A 21,465-nucleotide genomic window follows, 5' to 3' on the forward strand; every position below is an offset into this window, starting at 1 on the left:
ATGTATATTTGTAAATATTATAAATTTCCATTAATTTATTATTATTAATTAATGGACCTTTGCCTTAGATGCCCGAGTAAAGAAAAGTTCATGCATTCTTTATTGATTTTTAAGTGTTTATATTGTCCAAGAGTTTTTTTCAGTTATTAAAAAATCCACAGTTTCTTAAAATTAGATTACTGCACAATAGAAACATAATTGTACTTTTAAAATACTAATTTTTTTAAATATGTCAGATCTCTGACAATTTGCACCCATGATAGATATTTCTTTCTTTCAATGTGCTAGAAGCTTTTTATTCCCCATACAAATGCTTATTGCACAAGTAATTAGTAGTTTTTCTATTTTATAAATGTATTAATGTATTATCTTTTTTAATATGATAATCTGTTTCTATATGTACTTCTGATAATCTAATTATCTTATTTTATACTCGAGATGTACGTAAATTCTTACATGTGGAAACATGTAATAAAATACTATGAATTACTTTAACTGAATTATTTATATTTTGTTTAGTACTTGTACTATAGGTTTATTACATTATACTCTGGTTGTTAATTACTGATATTATCAAATTGGAACAAAATCAGATCTTAAACTATTTCCACTTAAATTATAGTCAGAAAAATATGTGTTCATTGGTATCAATTATAATTTATCATGCGACATTATACAACCAATATTTAAATACTGCTGTATATAAAACCCTTAACTTGAAAGAAATTTGTAATAATTAAATAACTGAATACAAAAATGAAAAGTAGGAGTCATTAGTGAAGTAAGTTCAAATGAAAATTATTATGTTTAGTTGTATTTCAAACAATTACAGAATTACAACTAACCAAATTTTATTTAGAAAAATTTAGGTTTATCAGTACTAATGAAATGAAATCTTCATGGCCAACAACAACCACGTCATAATGAAACTTTTATTCTTAATAACTGTGAATGCTCACCAAGGTATTAAGTTTACCTTGTAAATTTTCAGAAATCATACATTGCATATTATTGGTACCGTATCTTCTAAATTTAGCCTTATGAGTCCTGATCATAATTGTCAAAAATTCTGGATCTCAGGTACTTATAAATTATTGTTTAATAGCAGTTACAATGTTGTATTTAAAATTACAACTGCTTGCAGTTTTGTTTTCTATTAGTAAATGAAACTATTTCTGAATAGGACCTACCTTTTACAACATTTTTGCTATCAAGGATGTATAATGTATTAGTATCACATAATTTATACATTTTACAGTTTATTTTCATGATAAAAACCTTTATAATAATAAAATACTTCATTTATTAATTAGGATTATATTATTTCTATGACATTAATTTAAAATTAGGTAAGTTAAGTTAAATAAAAATTTATTAACTATTTTAACATGAATGTTGATATTTCAGTTGAAAAACACCAAATTGTCACAGTTGTAAATTAATATAAGAAAACAATATATGTGTTTAAAGAATCAATCAGTATATTAAATTATAGGTTCTGGATCTTTAAGTTGGTGCTTGAAAAAATTATCTTCTTTTTCACAAGTAAAACAGATTTCTTGTTTGTTTTGCGGGACTTGAATGTTAATGAGATTTTCAGCATGAGTTTGATGTTTGCTATGGATACTTTAACTAAAATGCATGTAATTAATTAATTTAAGGCTTCTGCTTATTTTCTTACTAATCTAAATGCTTGAAAAGGTCTGATCTTTGTGTGGTGAATAGGGATGGTTATTACCATAATATGTGAGTAAATAAAAATAAAATGAAAATCCTTAAATGATTTTAACATTTCTGTCTTATAATTTTATGTGTTGGGTTAACATATTAATTCCTTATTGAAATGCACTATGCTACAATCAAAAACAAATTTCCACAATTTCTAGCATGTGCGATGTTCACTTTAGTCCAGAACTCTTTCAGGATTCAGAATTCAACAATACTTAAAGATAATGGTAAGTTAGATAGGAAAAAAATGTTAGCTATTAAAGAAATTAAACTTCATAAAGCCTCCATTTTTTGGAGTCAACAAACAGTTTGTGATGTCATTTACTGTACAATAGTTTTACATAAATAAATACTGACAAAATCAATTTATCCAATCCTCCATGAGATGTATTATTGTTATCTAAATATGATTGGACTTAACCCATTGGAAAGACTGAGTATGGATAACTTTGATAAGTATCATTATGATATGAAAATAATTATTAAAACTTAGTTAAAAATTCCCTACCTGTAACCATTTTATTCTGGAATAAAAAGAGAAAGAAAAAATAATCTGACAGATGAGTTTGAATAAAAAGTTTGAATTGAAAAAATATAAATTTTAGTTGATTTATTTGTAACATAACTAGTATGAAAAAGATGCATGATGGTTTTTAATTTTAATAAAATTGAAAAATGGAATGGATGGGTATAATTAATACCTCCAATTTACATATCTCTAATGCCACCAAAGACCATGCTGAAAATAAAGTGGTGATGTGCTAGAAAGTGAGAGATATTTCTGGAAACCTTGTCATGAAACCTGATAAAACATAACGAAGTATCCTCATGTAACAAACTAAATTCAGCTGTTTTAACTGTTGCTAGTAATGCTAGCAAAGCATTCAAGCTGAGCAAGAAAATAGAGTTTAATACTATGTACATTGAAAATAAAGTCCCTAAGGAAATTTTTTCTTTCCACGAGAGGAGGATTAGAAGAATGTAATTTATATTTTTTTATGGATCTCTTTACAGCAATTATAGAGAAAGACTGAACTTGTCACACTGAACATAACTGCAAAACAAAAATATAGCTTTCTTCTGCATTACAAAATTACTAGTAGAAAGAATAATACTGAAAGAAACTCTATGATGGCAAAATGATTTTGATACGCCTTGGAATGTTAGTTTGTTGAGATAATGTCAATTCAAGATTTAGACATTGGTAAATTATATCTATTGAATGACCTGCCTGACGTATCAAATAGCCAAAGTATTGCAATATAGTATATCTATCTGAAGTTTCTAATGAGATGAATTTAAATCTATTTACTAAAAAGTAATCAATGATCTATAAAGCCTTAAAGACAGCACATTTAACAATTTTAAGTTAAATCAAAATTACAATTCCAGCGAGGGTATATTTTGGTAATATTTTAATTGTGTAATATGTAGATTAGCTGATTTAAAAAACCTCTTTTCTATTAATGATGATCTTATTGGCCAGTGGTTCTCAAACTGAATGCTGTGGCAAAAAAAGTTACAGGCATTAAAATTAATTTGTTGAATAAAATGTATTAATAATTATATTTGGCCAGAAGGGCAACTGTTTCCCTGGGTGCATTCCATGCGTGGGTGGGGTGTAAAGTACCCAGTGACCATGGTCATATACAAGGAGTGGTGTTGAGTATTTTGAGGTATACATCATCCTCTTGGAAGACGAACTTAGCTTGCTGACTGGAGAATAGCTTGGCATCTACCTAGAGGATGGCTCTGTTGTTGGTTACTAGAGCAGGCTGGACAGTGTCTCATTAGATAGTGTAAGTCTTAGTAAAGGAGAGGATACCATTTGATCATACGTGCTTAAAGGAGGGACTAGGATTACAAAAAACCTTTGAGTGAGGATTGAGGATTCAAATATTGAGAGAAGACACTATTGAGGGATGGAATTAGCACCAAATGGGCTACTCCAAGGAAGTGTTTCCCATCTTCCATTCTAGCTTAGCCAAGGCCTAACCTAACTTTTGTGTCTGGCCTTGGAAAGCATATTAATTCCTTATACAACAGTAGTGGTATTCCAGAAACTGCTGCTTGACCCGCATTGTTTTTAAGGCAATAAGGGCCAGGCTAAACAGAACGCCTTCATAATAATCATCTTCTCATGAATTAAGAGGATTAATTATACAATAAAGCCTTCATGTAGGGGGATAGTGTGTGTAGCCCATTACAACTTAGGAATAATGTAAATGAGGTGGCAACTTGTCGGAAGTGTTCCAGGGACACTACTGGATAGAAAGAAAGATAGAATTCCTGGAATTGAAATGGGGAAAATTTTATTTTATTTTATTATGACGGATCAAGAGGATGAAATTGAATCCTCTTGGTGCCAAAAGGTGTGGTTCAGAGAGAAAAAAAAGATAAATAAAATAAAAATAAATATATTTAATTTGTTAAATTTTTCTGCTCAATAAATATTAAGATGGTTTATTTTGAACAGTTTTATTGTCAATGTTTTGTTATGTTTATTTTTATATTTAGCTCAATTTCATGATTAAGTTTTATTATTTCTACTATATTTATTATAGTGGCCCGTATATGTAATCATTGAGTAATGGTGTTTATACTTTATTATTTAAATTAAATTATTTATTGGAATTGAGGATTTTATTCTCATAAAGAAACTGTTAGTGCTCCTTAAACATAGTATAGTGTATCTTAATATTGCTTCTTTCTTTTCCTACTTTACTGAATCCATTTTGTGACTAATTTTTTAAACAATTTTATTTGTGTTATTCAGAACCAGTTGGAGGGTTAAACTCTTTATAATGTATAGGGTTCTATGATTATTGAAAGAGTTGACATGTTATATAAAATGTAACAGAAGGAATGAAAATTGAAAATCAATGAAAATTGAAGGATGTATTACTGAAAAAAGACTTTAATGTTTTAAGAAAACCCTTATTGAGTAACATAAGAAAACAGAATAAAGATTTCATTGGTGTTAAATGGCAACGCGATACTAACAACAACCACAGGACCTAATTTACCCATGAGTAAAAATTAAAACACAAATTTGATCTAATGAGGCAACGCATAAGAGATGTAGATCTCTTATATAAAACACTAGGTATAGAAAATTCAAAGAGAAAATTGATTATTTGCATTATCAAATCAACAATAATGTTTGGGAAAAGTTGATTTGGTTGTGACAAAGAAACCAGTAAATATAATCTAAGTACAGTGTTGCTTAAACTGAATAGGGTTATTTGAAGGACAATTATTGGGATCTATACTGGTCACTTCAAACTTGATAAACACATGTTGAACCTCAAGCTAACAGGATCATTCATGTGTAGATTCTACCTCAACAAACAGCTTATCATACTGTATGTTGGTATAACAGATTTGCAGGCTTCAGGTTTGCTCTGTTCAAACCTTGACTGCGTGGCGGAACCAAAATAATTTGAGCTGATCAATCTACTAATCTTAAGTTTCAAACAGCTCATGGTGCACTATTACTCATTTCTTCTTTGGGATAATGGGTCCAGAAGATTGGAAACTATTGTCTGTTTCACAGTTTTTTTTTTTTTTAATTTAAGAAATAAAAAGAGAGAATTGGGAGTATTGTGTCATTCATATTTATTTTTCTATATCTAACTATGAAGGCCATGAAAATAGTTGTAGAGTGCCTGGTTCGAACACTTTAGTCCAATTCTCATCCAGGTCATTCAGTGTGTACTTTGGGTGATGCTGAGAAATGAATTTAGATACTCTACTTGGATAGTGACCTCTAAAGCAGCAGGTAGCAGTCAGGGATTGGCTAAGAGTACAAAAAGGCCCACTTGGAATAGTTTCCCCAAGAACGATAATAATATAATATTTACTTTTGTTTTAATTTGGTCTTGTAAAGGATATTTAAGGTCATTGATATTGTCGACCAACCAAACATATGTCAGGTTTTTCTCGGGAAATTGATTTAATTTTGTTTTTTAGAATGAATACAAAATGTAACAAAAAGAATATTATTGCTCAAACGTAAATCTCTGAAAAGTATACTTACTTGAATTTGAAAAAATCAAAATGAGTTTTTCATTGAATAAAGTTTTAACTGATCATAAAATTGATCTAGTATTTCTCTATAATAGAGAAAAATCTGAAAGATGATGCTATACAATGTTTTAGAAATGTGTAATGCTAATATTAGCTCATGAATATTATTGTTAATTTATTTGTAATAGTGAATTAAATATGTGAGTTACTTTATATAATTATGACAGTTCATTTAATTGTTCCAATCAGTTAGGCAGTGTATGTAATTTGGTATAAAATACATTTAAAAAACATTTATTTGCATTTTAGGAAAGAGAGGCTGGTCAAAGGTTGAATATAATAATCGTCGCAGAAGGTGCTATGGATAGAAGTGGTAACCCTATCACTTGTGAAATGATTAAAGATGTTGTCGTGAAAAGACTAAAGCAGGATACAAGGATTACTGTCCTTGGCCACATACAACGAGGAGGAAATCCTTCTGCTTTTGACAGAATCCTTGTGAGTCAGATATTACTAGTCTTGTTTCATGATACAAATTGTGTTCTTTGATTCTTTTTTTATTTGATTAAATTACTCATTTTTTTAATTATTTCATTAAAAATATAAATAACTGTCTGGGATTGAACAAGATTAATATAACATAGATAACATAGTATCATGTTCTTTTTTCATTCAAGTTGTTTATATTTTGACATTTATAATGTGGTTGCTATGGTTACATTATATTTATGGCATAGATTACCAGTTGATGTGATATTTTTATTTATCACTATATTAAAGGTTGCTATAGTAGCATCGACATTAAATAAACGCATTTGACTACAAGTTTTTATTATTTCTATGTTAATACATGAAATGATAAAATAAAATTACAAATTAATGATTTAAATTTATTATTAATTTATTCCAAGTATATTTGAATACAGGAGAAAACAATAGTTGGTATATAATTAAATATAATCGTTTTATAAATTGTAAATATAATTTCTGATATATACAAAAACAACTTAAAATTTAAAAGATATAATATAAACATCAAATTACATTAAATAATTTTTTTATAAAATAATAAATTGTCATAAAATACTTGGTTGTTGGGATCATGGTTGAAGTTCAAGGATTAATTATATTGTCTATACTATTGTATTTGACATTTAGTGAATTATGTAATTGTTGAAAAATATTTGTACTTATATTTAACTTAAAATAATTTTCTCTAGCAAGACAAAAATTGAAACAAATGAAAGAGTTCAGTTTTTTAATGGTCGCATGGCTGTCTCTTTATGTTTAAAAATAATTGTTGAATATTTTTTAAGTCTTCAAAAACTTAATCCACTCTGTATATCTAAAATAAAATATCTTGAAAGTTCTTACTGTTGTTATACACCGTCAATTAAAAGTGCATTTGGTCATTGCCATTTGTTTCATCTTGACTGCACTGTTCTGATCTCTTAAGAAAAATTATTCTAAAGTTTAAATATTTAAATTTATCACCCAAAATATATTCATTTCGCATATACATTATTAAATAAATGTTTATTATCAACATAATGCATTAATATGCTATTTAAAACATCTAATAATCCTTTATTTCAAAAAAATGATTTATAAACAATGAATAATTCTTAATTTAGCCTTATGATATAAATTTATGTTTTTAAATATAAGAAATATACATTTTTGGTTATCATCTAATAACAATGTTTTCACCTCACTATTAATATTGATCAAATTTTTCTTATATTTTTCATAATATTCACTTTTAAGTTTTCAATTTTCTATATCTCTGTTCTGTTCATTGTAACAGTTAACACTTTTTGATTTTATTGGAAGTTCTATGGTTGACCGTGTGTAATAATAGAAAAGGAAGATGGTCCGGGCACGCTCAAATAGTAAAAAAAACTATTTATATCGAGACTACATTTGGCCCCACATTGCAAGACTAAATAAGATACAAACACTTGTATGAGTTAACATGATTGAGAAAAGTAAATGAAAAATTAAAAAGAAATGTAAAAACTAAATAAGAATAATACAAGTTTATAGACAATTAATGGGAAAGGAAATAACAACATAAAAATAAAAAATAAAAATTAAAGTACAAACTAAAAGATGGGAAAAAAGGGGGATATGAATAAAATCAACGTATCACACAGACTAGAAGTCAGAGCCTAAGTGAACGTTTGACAGGATGTAAAGAGAGGAGTGGGGATTGACAGTTAAAGTACCTTATGTATGAAAATAACTTTAAGGTAAACAGTATAGAAAATTAAAGAAAATATTAAAAATAGGTAACCTTTAAGGGATAATATACATAATAGGGGGAGAGGGAAGTAGTTATATTAAAAAAAAAAAATTATAAATATACAGAAGAAATGACATTAAAAGAATAGATACAATAAGTATAGGGTGATGAGGAAAAGACAATATACAAAATAAATAGGATACTTTGCCTAGGGAAGTATTTTTTAAGTACAATTATGTTGATTTACAAACATTTAGTAAATCCATTTTAGAATCCTCTGACACAATCAAGTCAATTTCACACATTTTACAATTGCGTCACTGTTCTTCTGAAACAGCAATATATTAACATGTTCAATACTGATTGACATTCCATTAAGGTACTGGAGACAAAAAAAAAACAAAACAAGGTTTGTTTATTTCATCATAAACAGAAGCTAACGACTTCCAGCTGATACAGATGTAGCTGTAATTCTTTCAGTGAGTTCATGGATACTTCTATTCAAAGCTCAAATTTATTTAATTCAACAATCTGAGATAGGATTCCATTAATGGAGAGACTATAAAGTTAACAGTCTGTTGCAAAATTCATATCATCCACCTTGACTGTTTCATCAGTACTGGTACAAACGTTCATCTTTCTACTCAAAAAAGAGAACTTGTTGGCTACAGTAAATGTGTTATTAGCTGAGTTATTGAATTTTAAAATGACCAGAACTGCATGACACTAGGGATCGATGTCCAGCAGAAAAAAAAAATTTCTGTGAAAGGATTCAATATTAAATAACTGAGCATATATACCAAATATTACGGCGGGTAGGGGTTCAAAATGAACCTTTACTAGCCCAACCGTGTAAGGTGATGAAAAAAAAAGAAATTATTTTGTCGAATTTTGTTACCGCTTTATTTTGGCATAATGACATAAAAAAAAATGTAAAACATAATATTAAAGCATAAGGATTTTAAAAATAAAGAAAAAAAAATTAACTTCTGATAATACAAATAAAATTAATTTTACTAATTAAAAACACAACAAAATGTGGGTTTTGTTTATGCAACTTAAAAAAAAAAAAAAGTCTATATTTCACCCTGGGTGATGGGGCCCCTCGTGGAGAGATGTCTTCTTGGAAGAGATGTGCGAAGAGAATAGAAGAACGAGTATCAGGGTTGGCCAACCTGCTAGCAACTACTGACCAGGTAGAGAGATTAGGGGCAACTGTGCCTTATATATATATAATGAAAATTATTGGTTAACATTTACAACAAAGCAATTGGAGTCAAGGTATATAAAAAGTATAAAGGAACATAAAAAGATTCTATTATAGTGGTATTTTATGCCTCTTAACAAATAAAATCAAAATGTAAAAGAAAGTACAATTATTTTGACTCATAGACATCTAGTAAATGCATTTTTGAGCCTGCTGACTTGACTTGACTTATTAAATTCAATTTCACAAAGTTTACAATTGTGTCATAATTCTTCCAGACAAGCTATGTGCTAGGTATCAATATTTTGCACAAATGTTTTTCATTAATTAATATTACTTGAATTAATAATCTAAATTCTCCAGATTAAGAATATACATTTTTTTAAGGCTTGTCGGATGGGTGCAGAAGCTGTTATTGCTCTCATGGATGCTACACCTAATTCTGAGGCAATTGTTGTAAGTCTTAATGGAAACCAGGCTGTTCGTGTTCCTCTCATGAAATGTGTCGAGAGAACACAACAAGTTGCCAAGGCAATGGCTGATAGGGATTGGACACTAGCTGTTGAACTTAGGGGAAGGTAATTATTATGGTCTTTATTTATAGAATTGTTCCTAATTTAAATAAATAGTATGTTAGCAGTGTCATACATTTAAAAGTAGACTTCTGCTGGTACTGCCCACTGTACTGGCTTAGAGTGACTGCCAACTACTCTCGAACCTAACCTGCCCTAGTTTAAAGTGTTGTAAATCATAATGTTAGGCTTAAATTTGAGGTGTGATTTAATTAGTACATGCCATTTTGTAAGGTACTGCAAGTTCAATAATGTCTATATAAAGTAAATATATGATTTGGTTAAGAATCATTTTCTTTTTTTTTGTTTTTAATAAGGGAATAACAAATGTTATGTTGGTCATTAAACTTAATATCATTGCCTGCATCATTTGTTACTTAAATGTGGAAAATTAGATTTTTTTTATTTCCTTAGTTTTTAATTTATGAGAAGTATTTTTTCTGAATAGTCTTTTAAAAACAAATCTTGGGCTCAAAGGAGTAAGAAGGCCCACTGATAATAAATTATTTAAAATGAGGAAGTTAAAAATAAAATAAAAAGTTCTTTTTTGATCTCCTGTAAATATAGATGGTGGTGATGCTATCACTTTCCAAACTTTTACTGAACAATTGTTCGGTATAGTATTTTCAATGGAAAATAGAAAATATTTAGCATTAATTTAAAGATTTGGAAATTTCTATATGATTTTAAATTTATTAATACAGACAGTAATTAATGTTAGCATAAGTATGACCATTTCAGTAATAAAAGTCATATATTTGTAATGAAATTGAAACAGATAATGTTTTATCATTATATGACCAGTTAATCATAATTCTAATTAAAAAAAATATTTGAAAATTATATTGGGTTTAAACTTAATTATTCATTTGTGTTGAAAATTTCAGTAAATTTTCTGCAATTTTTTTTTATTTTGTCTGATATGATGAAAAAAAAAGTAATAGAAATTTGGGACCTGTTATCACCAAATCTCCTTTCCAACATGATAACATAACCTAGACCTGTTGTACTGCAGAACTTCAGGAGTTGATGCCACACAGTAAGGAGATGTCATATCTAGATTGCTGAGCTGTGAATAAAATATTGTTCAGTTCCCTTACAGCAGTAGGCAACCGTGTGCAGTTACTGCCAACTACTGCCTTTATGAGAAACACAGAAAGATTTCCTCTTTAGCTATCCCCTTCAGTATTAGCTTTTTAATTGTCAATAATGTTATTAATGAATTTTTTAAACATTAATTAGTTTGTTTCCACCTGAATATATATTCACTATAATCAGAAGACTATTTCATTTATTGAACGAAGTAAAGTATTGTATTTCTGAAATACTTCTACCACAATAAGAATTATATTTTATTTTAAAATTATTTATTTTTTTTAAAGCTTCCATATCAATTATTTTAAGTTTTGAAGCTAGATTGTCTAATGATTGAAATATTTTAAATTAGCCCAATATATGTTATATATAGCTAATGTCTTGCCAGGACTTTGAAAAACGTTAATAATCAGAGCTCCATTATGTAACTGCTGTATTTTTATGCTTTTAGTAGGCATACTAAACTTTAGCATTGCATTTGATCAAATCCTTCCTAGGAAAATCTCAATCAGTTAGTCAATCTCCATCCGTAGGCAGTTATACTACTCTTGTTATCTCCTTTGTACACAATTGCCAATCTGTCATCAATTTTCTTATTTGCTCTGACTTTTGAGTTGTGTGCTTTACAATGTACCTTTGTGAACCTTTGTGAATTAAAAACTATGTTGAAAATATTTATATATTTTGTCGTGATCTCTAGATACATTTGACCAAGTTAAAGTGGCTTTTCTAACTGCTTTGTTGCTTCTTCAGTTGAAATCCGAAATTCACTTGCAATACTTTTCAGTCACTATACTCCTTCCCATAAAAATGTATATTTGGAAAAAGCCTTAATTAGCATTTTGATAGAATTCTCTTCCATCGCTAGTGAATAATGCCTCCTTTATATATTCAAATCCTACCTCTTTTTCTTTCCTCTGTGTTAAGGCCGCTATTTGTATTTCTTGTATTGTAAAATTACGTATAGAATTGTAGAACAGGGAAACATCAGCATTAGCAGGTGAGGTAGACTTTGATTGTTTACACCTGTATTTGTTTATTATGTCTCTAATAGAGGAGTGAGTAGTTTAACATCAACAGTACAAGGACGTCCATTCCCTCTTGAATTTTTTTGCTCAGGCGCCATTTTCTACAGAAATGATATTACTTGCAGCAGACCTCTAACAATTCACATCTGAGCCTATAGCCTAAGCAGTCCCTTGAAGCTTTGGAAGAAAAGTGCTGATAAGGGTATTACCTTCAACAATTTGTTTTAAACTTGAGAAGAAGCTCTTAATTAGGCATTCATTTTTTTTCTTTCATTGTTTCATTTATATCTAGTTAAGTCATTTTATCATTTTCCTGTTAATTATTTTAACAAAGGCCAATAGTTCTACAGTTAACCAATTAATTAGAATAATTAGCCATAACTAACCAAAGATTTAGCCATAGACGTTTTTGTAACTAAGTTTTATAAATATTTAATGATTCATCAGTATGATTTTTCTTAATAATTACTTTTTTTTTTGTAACAGGAGTTTCAAGAGGAATCTTGAAACTTATTTACTATTAAATCAAGGTGAAGGGAAGATTAAAGTAAATCAGAAAGAGGTAAGAAATTTTTGAAAAATATGTTTTGTGATAATAGTTGTCAGAAAATGTTGAATATTATATTTTGTTAACATTACTAACTTGTTTGGGTGAGGTTGATGTTGTCACTACTGTTCATTACTGATATTTAATGTTAATAGTGGAGCAAAGTAAATAAAGTGTTTTTGTTTTTATAATAAACTAGCAGACCTCGCAACGTTTCACTATTGCTAGATTTGAGGATGAATATAGATTAAATGAACACAATTGAAATTTCGATATCAATTGTCGTATTTAGTTACTATAAAACATTTACTTATAAATTATTGTTATGATTTAGCAACACAAATTGAACCATCGTATTTGGCAAGGAACCAAACAGTATTTTTTTAATTATATTTTATAAGGTATATCAATAATTTGTTTTCATTTTACAACAACGATAGAAAAGTTCAAGAAAAAAAGTTTCATGATTGAAATTTCAATGTTTTTTTTTTAAATTTAATCACCAACCGAAAAAACATCTGCAGACTATGAAAAATAATAAAATTGAGGAGTGGATTAGGGCTCTCCAAACTCCACTAAATGGCATTAAAAGCAGCTAATTAAATATATCATAACCAGAGATATAAAATAAAACATTTGAAAAGATTTTCTTTATTTAAAACAACTGCTTGTAAGGTGTGGTGTATAGTGTTAATATGGGTTGAAAGAGAGGACATTCAGCTTTCCAACAGTTGTAGTAACATAGCATTTGGATAAAATGCAGAGGAGTTATGAACAATGGTCTTTGGGAGAAAAAGAAATCCTGCATATAAATCAAGATAAAAAAATTTCTAATTTTTGATTTCTTCAAAATATGGTGTTTAAGGGTTTCAGATGACGTTAAAAACCGAATATGATTTGCTTTTTTCCCCAAAAAAATTTGTTGTCCTACTTTATTTGAAGCCTCATTAGGTTTTTATTATTTTTTGTGATTATAATAATGGAATTAGTATTATTTTTTTTTATTCTTGAGAAAGAGGCCAATCAATTGGTATTTAGGATTAGGTCTGGCCTAAATCTATTTACCTAGATTTTTCAAAAATAAATAGCTTGATTTTATCTGTATAATTGTTCTAGACCTCATTAATAGCAAATTGTTTCAAAAGATGTTAATTTTTAATTTTGTTAAAACATTGTTTCGTAGATTTGCCTTCCTTTTTCAGCTCTGTTCAAATTATGGACAATATTTGTTGATTTTGATGCTTCTCATATCTGAAATATAAAATGTAACGTCCCTTTAGTATTTAAGTATTAGTACCCATTTACTAATACTTAACTGTTTCTATGCTATATACCTTGACTGTTACTGTACTATATACTTAGCTATTACATAAATATGTACTTAAGATTAAGTACTCATTTAGTATTTATAATGGCTGACTTTGAGAATAATATTTACACTTGTGTTTTAAATACCGTGTTAAAAACCAAGTTTAGTTTCATGGCTTTATAAAGAGGAAAATATTCTTTAATAATGTTCTAACTCAGTTTACTTATCTAATTTATAATATCTAAGATTAAACTAATGTTTATCAATTTTAGGAACGCCTCTACAATCTTGCCGTCATGAATATTGGTGCACCAGCTTGTGGTATGAATTCTGCTGTACAAACATTTGTACGTGTCGGGATATTTAAAAATTGTAAAATTTATGGAATACACGATGGGATTGATGGATTAATCAATGGAGCGGTAAGAATGAGCTTGACTGAAGTAAAGGTTTAAGTTAAAATTTAATAATGGATAAAATTTAATTGTGGATACTTAAAATTGCTAAGATGAGATATATAGATTGATCATTCACTTTATTGTTTAATTATTTTTAATAAATTGTTAATGGAGATATAGTTGACAATTAATAGAATGATGGATATTTATTGTTTTAAGTGTTGTGATATTTTGGCGTATATTGTAAACCTTCAGGTTTAAGAAAACAGGATTAGGAATGAGAAGAATGAGTATTGTGGACAAAAATTATGTAGAATAAGATAAAACCAAAATGTAAAAATATAGAAGTTGTACTGAACTAATAAAGTTGATCATAAGTGATGTATATATTTAGGAAGGGTGAGAAATGTAGTCAGAAAACAACTGAAATAGTTTGTGTTTTAGATGCTGTAGAACATTTTTAAATTGATCTCTTCTTCTAATAAAACTTTTGTTTTTCATATTAGATTAAAAGAAATATCTAGAGAGAGCAGTAAATGAACTGCTCGACTATGTGTAAAAAACTTAACCTCTTTCGGCCATTTTCTGACTTACACTAATTTTACTTTCCACTCTAGATATGATAGTGATGAAGATTAAAAACATAAACTGCAGAATAAAAAGTAATGAAGTTATGGTCAGAAATATTGCAGTTTATTTACTATCCTTGTTATTGAGAAGAATTATGAATATCATTAAGGTTATTAATGCTTAGAATACCTAGAATTTGTTGAGGACATAGGATCTGTTGGATAACAGTCTAAAGAATTTCAATGCGTTTATTAAACTTGGTTGTAACTGAAGAGAAAATTATTTATATTCAAATTTTAATATTTATTACCCTTTATACCCGTTAGTTTTATTTTATTTGTTTATAATATAATCATTCATTTTTAACAGGATTTTAGTCTCGGCACCTTATAATATAACCCTTAAAATACCGATAGTAGAAAAAGGATAACAACTTCTACTAACATATTCCTTGTACTTTAATTCCCTATTTCCTTATTAATGGAGGGTACAAAAAAAAAACAAAAAAAACAGGATTTTAGTTAAAAGTGATCCAATTTTATTAGAATATAATTTTTTTTACATTAAATCTTTCCATATTAATTATAATTATATTTGTCTTTGTTTTTTAGTTTCAAGAAATGAAGTGGTCAGATGTAACCGGGTGGGTTGGAGAGGGAGGTGCCCTGCTTGGTACAAAGAGGACGCTACCTAGAGGGCAATTTCCAAGGATTGCAGAACAGCTAAAGTCATACAATATTCAAGGCTTGTGTATTATTGGAGGATTTGAGGTAATTATTTAATAAATTCTGTTGTCCGGAGGTATACAGTCATTAATTTAATTACCTCTTAGGTCTACTTTTATGTCAAGAGTTTGAGTTGTTACACTAGGAAGGAATGGAAAATACTCAAGGAAAAGACCTAGAAATGGATCTTTCAAATGAGTTAATGGTTTAATTACTAGGTTACTATTACTGATAATGGCATGGGTGGAAAACTATTATTCCTCTGTATTAAACCTTTTAGATTTCGTAATTAAATTTAAAATGGCCAACCCTTCAATTTAACAAACCTTATGTTCCTGAATTCTATTTGAGCCCATTAGTCTATATTTTAGTGACCCATAGCATTCAGTTGTGATTCTAGTGCCTGTTTGCATAAGTGAGAGGTTTCATCACCATGAAGAAATAGAAGGACAGGGTTCTTGATTAATGCATGGCTTGTCTTTGATCAATACATACTTGGACAATATCGTACTAACTTACTGTCTTTGATCAATACACACTTGGACAATATCCTACTAACTTACTGCATAGCACTACAGCACAGGGCGTGCCTTCACTTCCTTCAAAATGTTCCTCCATTGACTCCATTGCTCCTGTGACGCTTAATACTTGCAGATCTTACTCGACTTTGTAGTTGTGTAACTCTTTTTTTTTTCCAATTATTGAGCCATACAGGAGCTGGCTTGGCATTCTACGATTTGTTATTCATATTATATGGCGTAGATATTCAGCATGCCTTAGTAAAATTGGCCACATAGATACCCTTGTATAAAGAATACAGTTCCACATTTGTCCGAAGTCTCTGTATGTTTCCCTTATTATCTAAAACTGGCCTTTAAATTTTATTCAAAATCTTTTGATTGAATGTATTGAGATGGGTTGTTATTGAAGCAGAGAGAGTCCATGGTTCCGCAATGTAAGTGAGGACTGGCATAAAATTAACATTTTATATAGACTTGTATTGATGCATCTTGACTAAATAGTTCTTTTAAATAATTTATAACTTCAACAATTTTTTTTTTGCATTTGTCAATAATGATTGCTTAAATATTATATTCAAGTACATAATTGCATTTTATTTTTAACAATTAATTGTCCATTTCGGAAAACTATTTTATAATTGTATCATGATCAAAAAAATTAATAAATTCATGTGAAAAATATTATTTATTTACACTTAATGAATAATCTCAATGATATGAAAAACTTAAAATGGTTTTAAGTTATTAAAAGTAATGTTATTGGGTTCAAATTAATTGAAGCATTCCTGTTGAGAAAGAAATAAGTGCCAAAATTTTCAAAAATTATTTGTTTCACTGATATAGGGGTTTGTTCTGAGAACAATATCTGCTCAGAAATAAATCAAACTAGTCAGGGCATTTATCTTTTTTTTTATAAGCTATCGGTCATAGGAACAATCTATTGAATGAACAGAAAAAATTATTTTCAGAAATTTTGGCACTTACTTCTTTTTTTTTTTTTCTATGGGAACTCTTCAACTGAATATATTAGTTGTCCTAAAAAATATTGATTCTTGGTTAAAACATTTTTCATAGCATAGTTATGAGCTGGCAAAGTCCAATCTATTGTATAATAATAACTAAAGTAAATTTAATCTGATCATATTTTTACAATTATATTTATTTTTTGGTATAAGGTGTCTAATTTTAATGGTTCCCTCTCTAAGATATTTAAAAAAGCAATGACAATTTTCCCCTTTTTTTTTTCCATTCAATCCATTCCATCCAACCCAAACAAAGAAACCAATTTCAAGTTTAAAGAAAATTACAGTTCTAAATCAAAAGCCATAATTATTTTTATTGCTACTGTTAATTACTGTTCTTGCTTAGAATGTCTACTACTGTTATCTCATCGTGTTTTTTAACTTGCCATATTTCACAATATATACCGATTTCATTGTAGCTGTACAAGTGTGGCTTTTGAAAAACTACGAGATAAATTAGCTTTCTTACTCCTTATTCCTTATTATTAGTTGGCTTCCTGGACAAGAACACAAAATATGACTGACGAAATATCTTTTCATTGCTAATAATGTGTTAAATTGTATTATATTTTATAAAATGAATTGTGGAAAATTGCATTTCTTTTGATATAACTTGGTACATTTCTAACATTTCCGTATTAAGTTTCCTTTTTTTCTTGTTTGTTAAATAGTTGAAATTGGCAGCCAATTTAAATTTGTTAAGTTTATTGATACAAAATTATATAATCTGTATTTTTTGTATTATTTTCGCTGTTTTTCTCTTTTCCAGGCCTACCAGACAGCTTTAGATTTTGTGCATGAGAGAGATAATTTTAAGGCATTCTGTATCCCCATTGTTGTTATTCCAGCTACTATTAGTAACAATGTTCCTGGTACTGACTTTTCACTTGGTTGTGACACAGCTCTCAATGAGATTGTAGTAGTAAGTTTTACTAATCTACTTTAACTTCTTATATATTTATTTATATTTACCCATATATATTAAATATAAATGAAGATATTGCAACATGAATCCATTGGAACATAACTTTTTATTTTATAAAACAAATTTTCCAAACTGTTTATACTTTTAATCTTGTTATTAACCATTTTAATCCTTTTTTCTGAATTATGATAACTGAAAGGTAGCAATGAGGTTTCAGTTTTTATTGGGATTTAGATTTCAGTGGCATATGTTGGAAAGTGATGGTACAAGAGAAAAACAATCAGGTTCCACTGAAAATCGTGTTTGAAAACTGGTTGCACATCGATAGACTAGTGAGTCTCATGTGTATTTGAGAAAGAACAGTATTTCAATTTTACCTCCCTTTTATTATTATTAAAAATTTGCTATCATGATATTTTGATTGTTTCTGTGTTTGAATAGACTTTGGTCTTGGAAATTATACTGACAGAATGCTGTAGTCACAGGAATTAATATTAAGTCCTTCTCAAAATGAACAAAAAAAAAAAAATTGGTAACTCATTGTTTTTCTAATGAACCATTCAATTATATCAGACTTAATTGATTGTTTTGTTGCTTATGGTAATTTAGAAACAGGCAATATATGGAGTTTTGTAAAATTGAAAATTCTAATTAAATGTGCCTTTTGAATTTCTTCATCAATTGTTTTCATTTCGTTGCAATGGTATGAGTACATCTGCAGAGGCAACCGAGGCTTAGTAAATGAATGATGTAATCACTCCTGTGTCTATCCAGAGCTCTTGGAGATCAATTGTGACCAATCACCTATTAGGAAGACTCCATGCTCAGAGAGTTTAATTTGTCATAAATTGAGTCGCTACCAGTAATGCTTGGCAGTAGTTATATTGATTTAACTTTCATCAGAAATCTTGGTTTATTGTGCATGCTATTTATGGTACAACATTATACAGTTATATATGACATCAAGTTATAATTGTTTAATCATTTGTTTTTTTCTTACCCTGGCATAAGTATATCACAAGTAAATTTTTCTGTCTCAGAAACTTCTAGATGAGAGGTCAAAAATGACAGTGACAAAATTTTCAATAAAACAAAAAAATTCTTATAAATGCAACACTTAGTTCACCATCTTACACGCCTCCAAATAAAATATTGAATCCAAATAAGGTTAGGAATGTGATCACAGCCTATATCTAAGTGGTCTTACTCTGTATCCCGAAGCAAACTAACATAAAATGGGTATGCAGCCCCATTTAACGAGCTTCAATTTGAACCCAAAATAGAGTTATTTATATTTATGTCCAAAAATTCCTGAAATACTGTTTTTTAAACATCAATCAATCTTCTGATCTCCCAACATTTAACTCTAGGACATGGAAAAGAACTTCCACGTCAGACCTAGTCTTCGCTACAAATAATCTGGCATTGATTGCACAAAGGAGAATCCTGAATCAGCTTGGAGGTAGTGATCATAGACTGATTAAAATTACAGTGGATATTGCCACCCCACCTCACGTAGAAATACCACAACCTAGGTGGAATTTCAAAAAAGCTCAGTGGGACAAATATGGGAACCTCACAGATATTTATATTGCCAGCATAAACATCAAGTCGAAAAAGATCAACGAATCCACAAAGCAATTCACAATAACGCTATTCCGGGCTGCTGGAGAAGTTCATGGAAGTTGGGAGTATCCCAATAGAAGCTCGAAAGGACTATAAACCCTCTTCGACCGAGGAAATTGGGGCAATAGAGAGGGAACCGGTAATTGTATGCAAAGAGCTGAAGCACCACAAAATCTTTTCTGAGGAGACTCAGAACAATCTTGACACCTCTTTCACACTTGCTGTGCTCAACAACCCAATTGGCACCCTAAAAACAAAAAGCTCACCAGGAACAGATGGTATAATGAACAAAATTATTATCGACCTCGGAAGAAAGGCAAAAATCAGGATTTTTAACACTTGTTGGACTGAAGGCAAAGTGGAATACCGGGAAATGAACAGATATCCTAGCGAAAGAAGGTTTAAATTGCCTCAAATCACTCAGACTGGAGGAAGTTAAAACCATAAACAAAGCATTGGTTCAGCAGAGGTGGAATGATAAGCATCCGGATTTCAAACCCCTGGATCCATATTACCAACTTCCCAGAAAAGAGCAAGTCTGATATTTTGCTTAAGAACTGGACATAACCATCTCAACGCTCACCTCCATAAAGAATTCAAAATATGTCCTAGCTCTCTTTGTGAATGTGGAAGGGGAGAACAGACAACCGAGCACATTCTCCAAACATGTGTCCTAATGGAGGAAAAACGGAAGCAGAGATAACCTGAACTACTGACTTGGTGACTAAGCTGTACGGCGACCTGGAGGATCTCAGGAGTACCACTTAAGTCATTCCCAGACTCAGCCATTTCAATGGGAAGATCAAAGTAGAAGCAGAACACCAATATTTTTTCCAAACAACAAGGAACGTTTTGTGAATTTCATTGGGAAAATATCATGAAAACTGCTTTGCTTAGGAAAACAATCATTCTAAATTACTTTATGGCGTATTTAGCCCCCACTTGATTGCTAATATACATTTTACATAGTTCCTGATTTATGGAATTTTTTCTCAAGATATGACCCATTTTCAATGTATGTTGCGTAATTTCAAAACTGTATAAAAATATATATAAGCTGCGCTGTAAGGATAAAAATACCTAATATTATTCATAAATGGAATTTGGTCCGGGTGCTGTCAAATTAAACTTATTTTGTACTATTTTTATTTGAGCCAACGTTGCAGGGCTTCGTCAGGGCTGTTTTGACAGAAGTCAAAGTCAGAGTGTAATATTATTCATATTTCACCAAATCTTGTGAAAATTTAGAAACAATCTACACCAAAATATTGGTGTTTGAAAAACTCTATCTCAAAGAATATCAGTCATGAAGAGAACTCTTTATTAGGGCTGAATTTGACACTTTTAAGTATCCACCATAAAGTAGTTCAATGTTCCTAAAAATAATAGTATCATAGTATCATGATACTTGCCAAATTATATTCATAAAATGTGGTTACTCGTTATTTGGGAAAAAAAATTTTGATGTTTGAAAAACTGTATCTTGGAAAATATTGAAGCTAAAGAGTTCTATTAAGCTCAAATTTAATCTGCTTCATAAAAGCTTTTGAATTTTTTTTTTTTATATTAGGTAATTTTATATTGAGCACTGAATGGAAAAGTTACTGATCTAAACACTAAACATCAAGGTGTATTGGTAATACTCTCCTGTTTAAACCCATTTCAGGCAAATCGGAATAGTATTTTTGAGTTTTTGTCTTCAATAAAGTTAACAATATTTTCTGCATATTTTTGCATGTATTAAGAGGTATCAATAGTTGGTCGACTGTCATACCCCACAGAAGAGGAATGGATAAGGATCTAAACCTGTATCTGCTTTTGCTTTTATTACTCTCTCTCTCTCTCTCTCTCAGCATCAGTTTATTTATAAAAAAACAAACTTAAATATGAGTGACAAAAAATCAAATTATCAATTTCT

General features: G+C 29.4%; 1 protein-coding gene across 2 annotated transcripts in view; it reads left to right on the forward strand.

Moving 5' to 3' along the window:
- The window catches only part of Pfk (ATP-dependent 6-phosphofructokinase), a 35,589-nt gene that overhangs the window by 8,600 nt on the left and 5,524 nt on the right, over positions 1-21,465 (forward strand). For both annotated transcript variants that reach the window (XM_014432229.3, XM_014432228.3), the window contains exons 6-11: positions 6,067-6,255; positions 9,597-9,787; positions 12,391-12,466; positions 14,033-14,182; positions 15,340-15,498; positions 17,766-17,918. In XM_014432229.3, coding sequence (XP_014287715.1) covers positions 6,067-6,255; positions 9,597-9,787; positions 12,391-12,466; positions 14,033-14,182; positions 15,340-15,498; positions 17,766-17,918 — 918 coding nt within the window. The remainder of the gene's footprint in view (positions 1-6,066; positions 6,256-9,596; positions 9,788-12,390; positions 12,467-14,032; positions 14,183-15,339; positions 15,499-17,765; positions 17,919-21,465) is intronic.

The sequence above is a fragment of the Halyomorpha halys genome, unplaced genomic scaffold, assembly GCF_000696795.3.
Source record: "Halyomorpha halys isolate HHAL.00 unplaced genomic scaffold, Hhal_1.1 Scaffold1035.1, whole genome shotgun sequence".
In the NCBI taxonomy this organism is placed as follows: Eukaryota; Metazoa; Arthropoda; class Insecta; order Hemiptera; family Pentatomidae; genus Halyomorpha; species Halyomorpha halys.